We start from the raw sequence: 14,904 nt of genomic DNA, 5'->3' as shown, positions 1-14,904 counted from the left end.
ATGCGATGTAAGATTATCAAGTCCCTGCATGAGGTTATTTTACACTGTGTGAAAGACAAGTGAATTGGTTCAATCAAGAAAGAAAACACCTTCTGGACATTTCTCTTCAGACGCGTCCACGGGAAAAACATGTTGAATAGACACCCATTAGACACAAAACACACTGTGGGACAAAGGTTCTCGTTCTGACCACATCTAAAATAGATGCCAGGTCTACTGTATGGGACAACATGATCAAGATTCTGATCTTGATTCAGACAAAGTAGTGGACCCGTGTATCAGCAGACTGTGTATTAAACCCAAAATAGACACTATGTCGACACCGACAGTGTCTAAAACACAAGCAAAAGCAGCAAACAAGCAAAAGATGTGGTTCATTAGACTATTTTCCTCGTTTCCTACTGCAAATCAGCTCCTGCTAGACTGGTCTGTAGTCTGTAACCTATAGACACAACCTAAAAGTTATTAGCTACTATCACAAACAGCAAAGCCACAAGTTGGCCAGCCTCAGAAATTGACCGACACACAGATGTTTAGCCTCTTATGCAGAAAGACTCTCGCCGAGTACAGCAGTAAGTACAGAGATTAAAGTATCGGCGAGCCTTAATGCCGTGCCCCTTTCTCCGACCGCAGACATGCCCAAAGAGCTCATGACATCTCCCATCCAGCTTAATTCGTCTTCTCCACTACAGGCTCAGATGTTCCATCTCCTCTTCAGTCACACCAAGGACATCCAGCTTACAGCTACTATGACCACTAATGGATGCTAAGTGCAGCTAGCCAAGCATGCTCTGACAACATAAGAATTGCATGAGGATCTATAGACAACCTGGAAACCCTTTAAAAACATTACAGAAAGGTCTCGCTCTTGTGTTTGACATCCTTTGTTTGACAAATGAGGCTTTTGATCTTCTTTCCTTCACAGAGCCATTGATCACGTCTAAAGGCTCAAATGGTCCTCTACTCTGCAGCATACCCTTTACTGGATAAATGGGCTAAAGTAAGTGGTATAATATTAACTCTGCTGCAGTTTCTTTTAGATTTTTCTTAATTTAATTTTGATTTAATGTAGTATAGTAAAAAATTCATTCATTAAGTAAAGAAAAAAAATCTATAAAGCTGACAAGGTATTTTTCACTATTCTCAGATAATGTTTTAATCAATCTATTTTAAATAAAGTACAAGGACAGCATTAAAGTGGTATGAACAAAATGTGGAACATAAAAATATAAATGTTAAACTGCTCAGGAATAAACCATCTCCCTGCAGTAAACCATAAAATCTACACAAACTGCGGTTCCTAATGCAATTCCAATTACTGAGGACATAAAACCTACTTTCACCCCCTGACAACTAAGACAATCCAAGACAATTAGACACGATTATGCAGCTAAGATACTAACAGAACACTAATTACCATATGATCTTGTATGACGAAAATCCACTGGCATTTGAGAACTTTATAGGCTCTTGTTCCTTTTAGGGCAAATTGCTGGTAGTTTTGATTGAAAGCTTGGTTTATGTGGCTCAGGCCTTGTCAGAGGAAGGTGAAGCAATTATTACCCATGATTGTTTTCTTCCCCACTTAGAAACAGATAGGTAAAAAAAGAAAAGTGGAAAGACAAGGCAGTTTCTCCAGGTCTATAAAAATAAATCAAACTGACAATGATAATGAAACCTTGAAATAAGGATGGGGATGAGAACCTATGGGACAGAAGTACAGGATAAAAATCAAACAGTCAGGTATCTGGGAACTATGTAAACCACCAGTAAAAAATGTTGTCACACAGGTACATAAGGTGAAAGAATTGTTTTCATTAGCGTTACCTAAAGGTTGGTGTGCTCAAACATTTACTTACAAAACTCCAATGCAATCACACAGTTGCAGACACAAAGCCATAACCTGTGATTGTCTCCAATGCATTTGGCCTCGTAATTATGTGTGGAGAGATTTAAATGGGCCCTGGTGGGTGAGTCAGCTTGTTTACTGCAAAAATGGTCCACGTATTTCCTGCAAAAGGTTTGAATTCTGCTTATGCTAGAATTTAAAAGATGTAATGCAAATGCAATGCAAATAAACTGAAAACCTCAAAAGGAAGGTCGCCTGCCACAGCAAGGGTCATGGGGGGAAAAATGCATTGCTCTGTCCTTCCTCCAGAATCAAAACCTTTTACAACTTCCTGCCATTCCTCGGAGAAATGCACATTCTGCATTTCTTTATAGCTTCTCCATTACACTGACATCCTCTTGTTTATGTTTTCTTTGTACAGTACAGGTACGCAATGTAAAAGAGCAGAGGAGCTGGTCACGCACACCAAACATGTTAAAAATATATCTTTTTGGAAAACAGTTTGTGAGCGTAACCCCATCTAGACCCATTTTACTTCCTTCAAATCGTTCATCCATTCAAATTTCCTAACACAGCTGAGGCTACGTAGAAAAACGGGCTAATTATTGAACTGAGTCCAGCCAAAGCAGAGAAGCCAAACATGTGCCAAATGAGCACAGTAGATCCAACGTGGACAGGCAGCTTGCTACAGCTTAGACAGTGAGGAGATACAGTACAGTACTCAGTCAGTGCAAAGCAAAGGTCTTTAATTATCATTTATATTAGGCAACATTCCTCTAGGCAGACTGCTATTACTGCAGTTTATCATATTGGCAACTTTCTCAGGTAAGACAGAGTTTCATAATAGCACAGATGAAGTGTTGTGTGAAATCTGGGACACGTGTGGTTCATTGATGCAGATGCTAGTGAAGCTAAAAATATCTCCACTGGGGATCATTAGTTTATTAGCTTTTATACAGAGAGCGAGCACTGCAGATGTTAAGATCAAGACTATGTAATAGTAGACTTTGGGTTGTCTGACAGTTACTAAGTCACTTTGTACTGTAACATTTCCTGTTTTAATTGTCGTATAACCCACAGTAAATGAATGTGAACATCAAACCTAGTCACAATCAAAGAGCTGCTTACCATTTGAAGACTATTTGCACTGGAACAGCTTTAATTAGTGCCAGTGGTCTAAACAAGGTCCTTTGGGAGAATGTGCGGAAAGGGGACAACATTATGATTTAGTCTGATGGATACAAGGAAATTAAATGTGAAAGCTAAACTACAAAAAAACTCAACACTTGATATCTTTAGAAAATAAGTTGGCCTAGATTTCATTCAAGTAATGAGAAAATGGATAAATGGTCTCTTTTTTCATTTAGAGTTTGTGGGTCATGTCCAAGTGAAAAATTGCTTGAATAAAGTATAAAGCTAATCAAATCTCGAAATTGTATTGACCAAATACATTAAGTTGTGTGGCAAATGTTTCCATTACATATATATTTCATACACAGTACCTAAGAGACTAACCAGTGACCACTGGAAAAATTAATCAAACTGGTCACCCAATACAGAACCATCAGGGTGTAAATGCCAGTGTCAACTAGCCAAAGAAACCAAAGATCATCATAATATTCTACTATTCTACTAACTTTACTACTTGTCTATAATAGGAGAAGTGTCAACAAAAAGCCAACCAATGAAAGGCTCAGTCAAATTTCAAATGATGATCACTTTTTTTTATTTTAAATTCACATCCATGATTGAACCTGTGTGGGTCTGTCTGTGCCTCATGTCATCCATGTAAAATCTCTTGCACTTTGAATCAATTTTTCTGCAGCAGTGACTCCAGAGAGAACTTTAAAAAGCTGAAAGCTAAATGTCAACGGCTCTGACCTCTCCCTTGTTTACTGCACGGCAAATGCTTTTTTACAAGCTAATGTAGAATCTTTAACAGAACGATTCTGGAGAGTAACATTTCAGGTTCAAGTTGTCCTAGTTTTAACTACATACATGAATGATACACAATCAGCTAAGTAATACTGTATGCAGAGACACTTAAGCACATTAAAATAAATCATGAAAGTACATCTGACTTATAAATATTCAATACAGTGGAAATAGGCCACAAACATATGCAGCCAGCCTGCAAACACAAGCTTGTGAGGCACCGCAAATACTTCTAGGAAATCGTTGCAAATGTCAATTCAAATGACAAATAAACAAAGTGACCAATTTGACCTTTTTGAAACCCTAGTTTTAGCCAGACATGCCATCTGTGTCTTAAACCCCTTTCACTCATGTACTACAACATTAAACGCATGAGCTGCATGTGCGAACAGGAACCTCAGAGGTTTCCCAACAGACACCAAATGACTTTCTCCAGAGAGATGCCTAGTTCCATGTCTGTTTGATGTCAGAGTCGATGTACACTGTATCACTGTATCATAAACGTGTGAAAGAGCTTTAAACTTACTGTTCAGAGTTAATACTGGGAGTTTAATATATGTAAATCAACCTGTCAAGTCAGATGATGTTTAGCTGTGTGTGTACTCTAACAGCTCTTAGCTTTAAACCTAGTTCCAATAGATAAAATGAGAAATTTACATCAAATATTGTCGCTTGCATTAAACTTAAACTCAAATAGTATTTGATCTTTGCATTTACATAATTGACTTGTAAACTGCAGTATCCTCCAACACTGCTGACACTTCACACCAATGGCATGGCGTCTTCCCAGACCTGTGGATAAAGCCCATCCATCTGCTACGCTAAGAAGATTAAAACAAACCCTAACGATATGCCAACAGCACTTGACCCACGTCCGATGACCAACTGCACTGAGCCCATGTTTCCCTACAACGTTTAATGAAATTTCATTATCCACCGAGTGCACAGTATGTGCTGACATCCTCACGGAGTAAGTGTTGCTACACTACAGTATGTACAGAAAACCAAGGCGGAAGACAATATTCTCATCTTTAAAGCTTGCCATCATACACAACCTTTTCAATGTAGTCAAATTAAATGTCAACAAAACCTAGGCATGGTTCATAAGTGACATAATAACTGTGTGACATTTAAGAAACCTTTGGGAAGATGTGAACTGTCAACTTAGATGATTGTAACTGTATAGTCTACTATATTGCAGTGCAGCTGCCTGAAAACACCTACCTGGACGACTCTCCCTCTATTTGCCAATTGTATTTTAATATTCATTAGATGAATTGTTGAAGGTACTACTACTCCCACTAATGAATCACCTCCAGTTAGCTAATCTGCACAAATCACAGTTAAAGCCAAGCCTGTGTCAGCAAATATGACAGCTTCTGAAACCTTCTAGTGCCAAGGTGAACCTCAGCCTTCTGTGTCCACCACAGCACTTTTGTCTGAGTGAATGACTGTGTGAGCCTGGGGTTGCAACAACTAACTGGCCTCATGTCAGTCTGCCAGTTCAGAGCTACAGCACCTAAGCAATGCGATCATTCTGTCGTTGGGGTGTCACTGAAATAATGATCAGTCAAAATGCTGAACAAAAAAGACAATAAAAGCCAGTATTTTATCTGTCTTGTGTATTTTGGGTCAGTAAGGCATGATTCAGTCAACACTAATAAACAAATAGCTCCACGATTCCAAATTCCTTCTCACTGGGGGTATTTAAATAGCTCTATACCTGTGCAGGGGTGAGGTAGAGGTTAGAATGGTTTTACTCTAATAGCATTGGTAATTTAAAAGGTTTCCATTATTCTAATCTCAGTGGAGGGTGTATTGTAGCAAGCTCCCGAAATTATCCTGTGTAATCTACACGCTGTTGTTGGAAGACACATTGTTGTAAATTCTTCAAAAATAATACTGACAAATACTGTGTAGTTGTGGTTGGATTGTTCAAGAGTGTTATATGTTGTGCAATAAATTTTAGGGAAAATGAATGGATCTTTTAATGCAGCATACAGATGTGGTACTGTACAGCATACAGTTAGGAACACTGCAGTTCCACATCTATTGGCTCCATTTGACATTACATCATACATTAAGGTCAGTCACTTTACAGTCGTAATACTCTGCAGTCTCTCCATAATTTATTTTCTGCAATATACGACCACACTCACTTCTTAATGGACACAATAAGAGATTGAGCTCAGAAAAATCCTGAGCTTATGGAGTGAATCTTTACAGACCAAAATACGTAAAGAATTGAATTCACGATAAAAATGATATTATAATATACATGAGTGCACAAGTGTAACAATATCCGGCGCTTTACATGACAGCACTCCAGGACAATGACATTATACAAGCATATGCTAGTTCCTAATAAATTAAAGAATTAAATTATTTAGAGAATCATAAAAATGGCCTTTGGATTTAATTTCAAAATATATGCGAGATTAAGCACCGAGAATGTCAGCTTCTAAACAAACTGAGTTTTTCTTACATTTGCAAAAGGATGGAATGGTTTCTGAACTACAAAACAGACAAAATAAACAGCAAGAAATAACAGTGCCAAAGGGAATTCTCGACTCAAATGCTAATCGAGTGAACTGAGCCACTTAATTCCATCTTTGGTGGACTATAGCTGCTATTTAGCTTCAGACTAAGTAGCATGTAATAAATAAAGCATAAAATGTCATTAAATGGTTGCTATATGTAAAATCAACTAGTTTTTTAGAATATATACCAAAAAACAACCCTTCTTGCTGCTGCACAGCAGCGAGATAGACTTACAGAAGCAAGACATAAGCTGTCTAATATCACCACGCCGATAGTGGGGAGCGTGGATTTATCCCAGCTATCAAGTTTAGTCTACTTCAGTGCCAAGCAGCACTGGCTGCTTCTAATAGAATACATCTCATTTAACATTTCACTAAGCCACTTGGCACAGACGTCATTCATAGCCTGTCCAGCTTTTTGGGCTTGCTGCCTGTCGACTGCCTACCGTGAAGGCCTTTGATTAAAAAAAACAAAAAAAAACAAACAAACAACTGTTTGGAATTTACTAAATCAAACCATAATGTTGTACTAAGTGAATTGCTGGAGATAATCCAAACAGAACTGAGGCAACGCAGATGACTAGAGCCTCTTTTAATTTGAGCGATTCATATGCACTCATTCCATCGATTCCCACATGCTAAAAAATGTAATTAAAATGTTCTTTTTAAATTGACTGAGAAAAATAATACAGTTTTAAATCAAATGGACATCCAGAGAAGTAGCTGCTAAAGCTGCAGCAGTAAAACCCTGGTAGACTGACATAAGAAAATCTTAATAATATAAGTACCATGCTTTCATCACGTGGCTTTTTTACATGTTCTTCTGTTTTGCCTATTAGACAAGTGACAGTTGAGACAGGAGATTCTTAACCATGACGTCATCCCAGTATCTTTAAAGCAGCCGTTCTTGTTATAATGAAGGTGTCTGTGAGCTGCTGCTGTACCGCTGAAACATCAAACCCAGTTCTTATCATTAAAAACAATGTTTTTGCTGCGTCATCTGGTCAGACGTGATGTGCACCTGAACTTAGTTCTATACTATACGGTTTAAGACTGAGCATACAAACCTTCACTAAGCCCTGCTAGAGACTCTATAATAAACAGTAAGACATAAGAATGTAAGCGACAATGAACAGCACCATGAAACCCTAGCACTGTCATGACTACACAGTCAAAACAGACCAGAGAGAATAACAAAAACCATAAAACTCTGGCCAAAGTCCAACATACATTACAGCAAAAACAAACTTCCCAACATGCATTACTTTTTGTAAAGGTATGCAACCACAGAGAGTCCAGACCTACTGTAGCCTGCCCTGATTCTTGCAGCTGATAACTAACCACCCACCCTACTGGCTTTACAGGCATACACCTACAGTCCTCACTTTATAAGCCTTGGGGAAACATCATAATCAAACCGTTACATCCAACATTTAAGAGTTCGCTGCCATCTTCTTTCCCAGAGGATGCGACCTGCTCATCAGACAGATAGAACGGTACACTGTTACAGATGCAGGAGCACATTACTTATTCATCAAGTTGCCACAAGGGCTGAGATAAGACGTAAAAAGATATACTACAGAAAGTTTTCTTTTATCCATCAACTGAAGTTTATCATGATTTATCGCTCTTATCCATCACTAGTGAACTAAATTTATTTCTTTTATTATAGAGAAGTACAGGAAGAGTGCTACTCACCAGGACTACACAGTAAAATTATGTTATATATTTATTTATAAATAAAAGACACATAAAAGCTTCCTTGGACCAAAGGCTGGGTTCTTCTGAACATATCTTGGACTCTTCCTGCTCTTCCATCTTTATAGAAGGGTATGAATTGAAAATGGGATCTAAAAATGACACTGAGCAGCCCTGCTACTTACCAACAATCACAGCAAATTGCACCAACACTTCAGTCATCAGCTGTACTTACAAACTGTTCAAGTCCCTGATCTCAAGCGTGACAGGAGGTTCTCGAGCATCAAATTATCGCTACTTACAACCAATTGCAATAAAATGACAACATTTACTAAGCTTTCCGGGAAAATTATTGAAAAGTACTAAGATGTGTAAAAGTTCACATATTTCAAGTGTGTTTCTGTTGATTGATGTTTCTGTCAAAAGCACCTTTATAAATGTGACTGCGTGCGTCATTCCTTAAATACCCATTTAAAAAGCTCTTATAGCATTAATATACACAGATATGCTCAAAACAATCCCTTTTTTGCCATCAATAGTATACAGTACCCACACCCAGTAATACAGTTGCAGATATACTTTTCCTGCTTTACATAAAATCAAAAACCCCAGAGTCAAAGGCTGGTGCAAAAGACCCAACAGCCTCACAATTTCCCACAAACAATTTATGAATAAAAGATAGTTCACGTGAACTTATTATAACCCACAGAGACTATGAAAAGGAGGCCAATGAGTAAACTCAACTCAACAAGCAAAACACACTATAATTGCTTCATTTCACTTGAATTTCTTGGAATGAACACCCATGCATGCTGACAGTGTGACATTTGGCTCATTATATATTCTTTGGAAACCGAATGCAGGCCAATGGCGAATTAAAGAATCACATCCTCTTAATATTAAATTACAGTGAATGCAGAAATTGCCTTAATCTATGCAAATGGATCACAAGGGAAGCGGCTCAGTTTACAGCGTATTGTGGTTGAATTACTGGAGGAAGCAATAGTGTCAGTGACTTGTCATATGAAATTCATAAGCATGGAGGAGCTGCTGTGGAGAGAAAAGTAGGTCACAATCTAAAGATACTGTAGGCGTGAGACCCTTGACTTCTTTCCCCACATACTGTACAGTACACAGGCCGGTGGCTGGAAAGCCAGCTACTATATAACGCTATAGATGTGTGAAAGGTCACCAGCCAGTGCGGCCCTCACAATGATCCAATCAGAGTCACACATTTGGATGACAGCATGGCATGAACTTCAAGACTGCATTAGACCAGTGGCCGAAAGCTGCAGGAAGCTGTACAAACAAAGCAGTGAAGCAGAACTGACACTTTCCCCTGCACAGACAGATGTCGTTATTAATTATTTGGCAGACGTGTCACTAATGACATTATCCCTTGGTCTCATTGTTTTCATCCAGACATCACGTTCAATTCTGACTTCTAATACTAACTTTATTTCTACTTGCCATTGATTAGATTCTATTCCTCCTGGGGGATGTTATTGATCCTACTGTATAGCAGCACAAAGTAAAAAGGATTTTTCCTTCTGTAAGCGTGCCAGATGTTGGAAATGGAAATCCCTTAATCGCCAAATAGATCAATACTACACTGTACGAAAGTAATGCTCTCTGAGGATAATCTGGGGCAGTAAAATGACCTGTGGTGGAGTTAATTTAAAATTAAATTGCTCTACACACTGCTGCATACACAGTATGTGTCTGTCTATGTACATTTAATCAATACAAATGCCAAGGATACGCCGGTAATAGTTTAAACAAAGGCATCCATCTGATAAACTATAAATGAATTATGGAGCAATACAACATGCTTTTAGTAATGCCTTTGCTTAATGCAACGAATTACAGTGAGGCACATTATTAATGCCATGTGGAATTAGCACTAATGTAGTGAGAGGGTCTGAGGATGTAAACGACCCATAAGCTGCAATCCATACATGACCTATATTTATTAAGAAACATAGATTAGAATATGTGTGGATTAATGAAAAACAAAAGTACTGTTAAGTACACTATTAAGAATGTCAACCATACAAATAACGACTGTAAAAGCCTAATTACTGTACATATAGAAAAACCTTTAATATATTCTTGAATGAAAATTAAAACATCTTTATACATCTAAATTTACTCAAATCCCTGGTATCTATTAAATCAAGTTTCATTTGCTTCCTGATAGACTCACTACCTCCCCCGTGTTCGCCAACAAAGCGAGAAAAGAGCTTCTCTAGCACAAAGCGATTTAAATTCAGAGCAGCACTTACTTTCAAAGGCCTACTTAGCATTGTAATACAATAGCTGAAGAGAGGTAAAGACTGGGGACTGAGGGCTATTTTGATGGCTTGGGGTGCTGAATAGAGGTTTACACAAATCTAGACAAAAGGGGTTTCACTTGAAGAAAAAAGAAAAATGAACCCCCCCTTTTTGATTTTACATGCTGCTACATCTAGACAACCGTGTTCCCTGTGAACAACAAAGAGGTGTGTGCTATCACTCATGTGCAGCTACACTGACAAATTCCTTACCCTGCCCTCTTCTTCCTTCATGCAGCAAGTTAAGGAGTAGAATAATCGACTAATGCATAAAGCATATTCAACCATATTCATGCCCTGTTAAGCCATGGAGTACAATGTGCAACACTATTCACCCCCCCGCAGCATCACTGCAATAATCCAGCAATATTCTTTTAATGGTGCAGCAGTTCGACCTAATCCAAACAAATACCACAAATTAAAGCGATAGAAAAGGTCTACACAATAGTCCACTAAATGAGAATTCATATACAAGATATTAATGAGAGAACATCTGCAGCATATACCAAAATACTGTATACACTGTAAGGATACATCTTATTTGAGCCTTTGCACATTGTCCCAGGGATAAATGCAAATCCCTTACAGAAGCAATTTCATTTATTTCCTGCCCCACACTACTGTATGTTACACTGGTCCCACTGTAAAATTGGTCGTGGTGTTTTGAAACACAGAACCGGTGCTATTCAGTGCTTGTTCTATGCTGACAAAAGCCGAGACAGCTGTCAGCTGCTGCAAAGCTTGTATTCTGTGGGGCTCCATTCAGGCCGCCTTTTCTTCCATCTATAGGAGCCTGCTGGTTCTGCTTGTCCTCCAATCCTCTGGCGGAGCAACACACGGAAATCGTCTGAGCAGCTAAGATTTAGAGGACGGTTCTCCTTTGGGGGAGTTCAAATCTATTGTCTAGATGGCTACAGTATGAAGAAGGGAATCCTCCCAACAGGGTCTGGTCTTTAGTACCGTGACTATGGAAACCATTTAATGTATGTCTACAGCATACAGTACTTCTTAATGGGCTCTTGCTGAAGTTAACAACCACTCCAAAATGATGTACAACATTCACACTATATGAAACTTCTAACATCAGCATGGACACTTATCCACAGACCAAGTGCCAAATTGAAAGTTTCGTTAGCAGGGATCCGTTGGTACAGAGCGTTTACATCAGGTTGCTGAATCTGCACCCACTCTGTTTACTGTGCAGGATTGCATTACTTGTGTCCAGTCACATTTTGAAGCTGCACAGACTGAAAAGTATATTGTGTGCAACACTTTTCTGTACCCAGTATTTCTTTAGACTCCATGGGTAAATGCAGTGATCAATGCCTGAAATTTTACCCCAAATTCATAAAGTTGGAAGCAAAGCAGGTGTATTTACGTTTTCTAATCTACAGTAATGAAACGCTGAACAAAGTACTGTAAATTTCCACGTTGCCCTAGTGTTAATCTATTTATTAAAAATGACCAACACACTTTTCATTTAACTCATCATGGGGCCAGGGTTTAGATCGTTTACAGCTCAACCAGCTTAATCACATTACTATTTCCTCTCTCTTAGTCACTAATAGGTCCTTCGGGCCAGTGTGAACCAGTCATGCATGAACAATTGTTCAAAAAGCACACTGCTCTCTGGTGATTGACTACACTACCAAATCATGAAGGCGAGTCAGAGGCGTGGTGGCTTTACTCAACCAAACCACGGTGATTCTTGAATTGCTTCATTTTACTTTGAATTATGAACTTGTATCTTTATTGAAAGAAAAAAAGAACAATTGGGTAAATCCAGAATAAACCCAGAAACTAACCAATTCCAAAGCTAAATATTGCTCTGTTGAATATTAAAATAATTTGGGCTAGTTCTAAACAAATTTAATTAAATACTGTACATATTGAGTCAGAATTACCCTGAAGCTGCTGGATGATATTACTGTTGAGAAACTGGGCCACACTGGCCCACATACAGTACGCGCTTTCTCCAACTGGTTGAAATCTGTTGAACCTGAAAGGCCAGTACCTGATGTTACAAGAGAGAAGCAACCAGTTTGACTTAAAATCAAGCTGGTACTTAGTCACACTGCACATTAACTCAATGATCATGCTGCTCTTCATAACCCAAGTACTAAATAGAATCTAACAGGCCAAATTAAATGAGCCAAAAAGCTTGCCCTATTTCCTGCCGTGTACAGTGTAATTGCAGCAGGATGACATAATTCTCCAAATGTTGACCTCACAGTGTGAGGCTGGGGCGCCAAAGTTTAACGTAAATGATTTCTGAGTGGTTGTCCTGCATTTCGTAAAAGGTGCCTCAGCTACTAAGTGGAGCATGAGTGGAGCTGCTGTTCAATTCATGTCTTCAGTTGCATTCTGTGCTTTTACAATGGGACTAAACATCCTACTTATACCTGCGCGGCCCTCGGAGCTGCTTTTAAGTTGCAACGAATGAAAGTTTTGAGGTGAATCTCCTGTAACTGTGCCAGTGCTGGCTGTAGCCTACAAAAAGGCTGCGAGTGAACCACAAAGTGCTTTTACACTTAGCAGCGCCTGAATCTTTCATGAACAGTAGCTGTGAAACTTGCCCGAACAATGCGATACACACTGCAACTCAAAGCGGACGCCGCAACAGCCTAATTAAATTAAACTCCTGAGGAATGAGAATATGCAAACAACTGCACCAATGTTGAAATGACTACATGACAGTGTAGTCATTGTTACATGAAGTATGTTTGCATGAAGTCAAGTTCGCATGCTTTGATATAAAAACAGCTGAAGTTTAAAGTAACGCTGTGCCTGCTTTTGCCGATTCCTCCAACCACATTTATTTATTATTAATAGTGAATGTTTTAAACTTATCTACAGAGGCAAGAAAAACACCCAGAGGGGTATAAATGTGTATTATGGGAAAAAGTTTATATTCGGTTGAATGTCACTGCTTAAAACAGAAACTATGGCTTATTCTGAGCCGGTGTCTAGCCACTGTAAACATCTGTCACTATGGCAGACTGATCTATTGCCCTCCCCCCCACAACATCTGCATGCAGAGGTCAGAGGCTATAAAGACACTACAATTATAGTAGCTGTTTTTTTTTAAACTGTAAGGAATTAAACTGCACCACGCGTCCCTTATTCACACACCGTTGACACCAAGAGATCATGTACTGTAACGTGTCCAAACCAGTGTTTAATGGCCCAGATGACTTCTGAGATCCAAACTACTGTAGGTCCAAAAAATCACAAGAATAAAAAAAAAACATTGCACGGCATAGGTCTTTAACATTAAATACTAACAATCATCAGAGTCTCCAACAAATATAACAAAGTAAATGTGGTAATTTTCACGCCTCAGCACTTAAACAGCTAGCGGTTGCCTACCTTGTGGGTGTACGGCGCTTCTCCCAGGTTGATCCCATCTTTTGAAAGCTTGTCTCTTATCAGGACCTTGAGCTTGAGCTTGGGATAGGTCACGAAGTCTTTGCAGTCTGTGAACCTCAAGTTGTGGTTTCCAGGGCAGGAGGGCTGGTGGATTCCTGCGGTGTGTGTGTGTGACCTCGGCGTCCTGAAGTCATCCTCTGGGTTTGTGACTGAAGCACGGCCGCAAACGGACGCCTCCAGGGGCTCTAGGGTGAAATAGAAGCCAGGTGCTTTCCTCTTGTCCTCCTCTTTCAGCCTCTGCACCGCCGTGAGCAGCCGGTGCCTGTGGTACTCAATGTGGACACCGATGGCATCCAGGTCCGGTTCTCCAATCTGCTTACAAACCTCCAAATCATCGTACCCATTGTCAATAAAGGACTCCACATACTCAGCGAGATACAACTTAGACAGCCACTCGAGGACAAGGTTGGGCCCTTGGCTCATTTTAAGGCAGAATAAAGCAGTGACCAGTTATTATGTTATTTCATGTGTGCAGCACGTCACTGCCGTCCGCGGCAGCTTTGACTCCCCAAAGCAGCCTCGTGTTAGTGGGAGAGAGGTCCTCAAAAGAAGAGAGCAGACGCATGTTTACACACCACGTAGTCCGTGTCGGGCAGAAACTAGCGTCCACATTTAACGCTACGCGTCAACGGTGAGCGACGTGACGCAAAGCACAGTTAACGCAACTTGACGCTAGCCACTTTAAACGAGCGGCAGGGACGCGTTTGCTTTGTGACACGCGGCGAGTTGGACGCGGTGCTGTGAAGTTTTTCCTCTATGGACGAGTAGGAAATAAAAAAAAAACCGTGAGATTAACAGTTGGCGTCCGCTCCGGCTGCATCCACCGTCTTTGTTTAATCCAACGTAGCGCGCAGGTCCGTCAAATATTCAGCCGGAGACTAAAATTCAACGCAGACGCTACAGCCACAGCGACACATTACGTCCGCAAAACCCCTGGTGTAAAACACGGCAGGGAACCGGACCCTCTACCCGCCCAGGCTGCACTTGTTGGGGCCACTTGGAGCCTCGCTTTCACCCTCTTCAACTTTGCTCCCGCTCCGCTCCATCCACCGGCTCGTTCAACGCGAGGATGCTGCTCCGCTCGGCGTTTACCCCGAGGGACGACGGGAGACTGGCGAGC

General features: G+C 40.0%; 1 protein-coding gene across 1 annotated transcript in view; it reads right to left on the bottom strand.

The window, feature by feature from the left end:
* LOC114848638 (SAM and SH3 domain-containing protein 1-like) overlaps positions 1-14,904 on the bottom strand; it is a 27,966-nt gene extending 13,062 nt beyond the window's left edge. The window contains exon 1 of the mRNA XM_041069309.2: positions 13,725-14,904. Coding sequence (XP_040925243.1) covers positions 13,725-14,207 — 483 coding nt within the window. The 5' untranslated portion in view covers positions 14,208-14,904. The remainder of the gene's footprint in view (positions 1-13,724) is intronic.

Source organism: Betta splendens, chromosome 22, assembly GCF_900634795.4.
Source record: "Betta splendens chromosome 22, fBetSpl5.4, whole genome shotgun sequence".
Lineage (NCBI taxonomy): Eukaryota > Metazoa > Chordata > Actinopteri > Anabantiformes > Osphronemidae > Betta > Betta splendens.
Note: the sequence above shows the minus strand (reverse complement) of the source record. Positions and strands in the feature narration are given on the sequence as shown.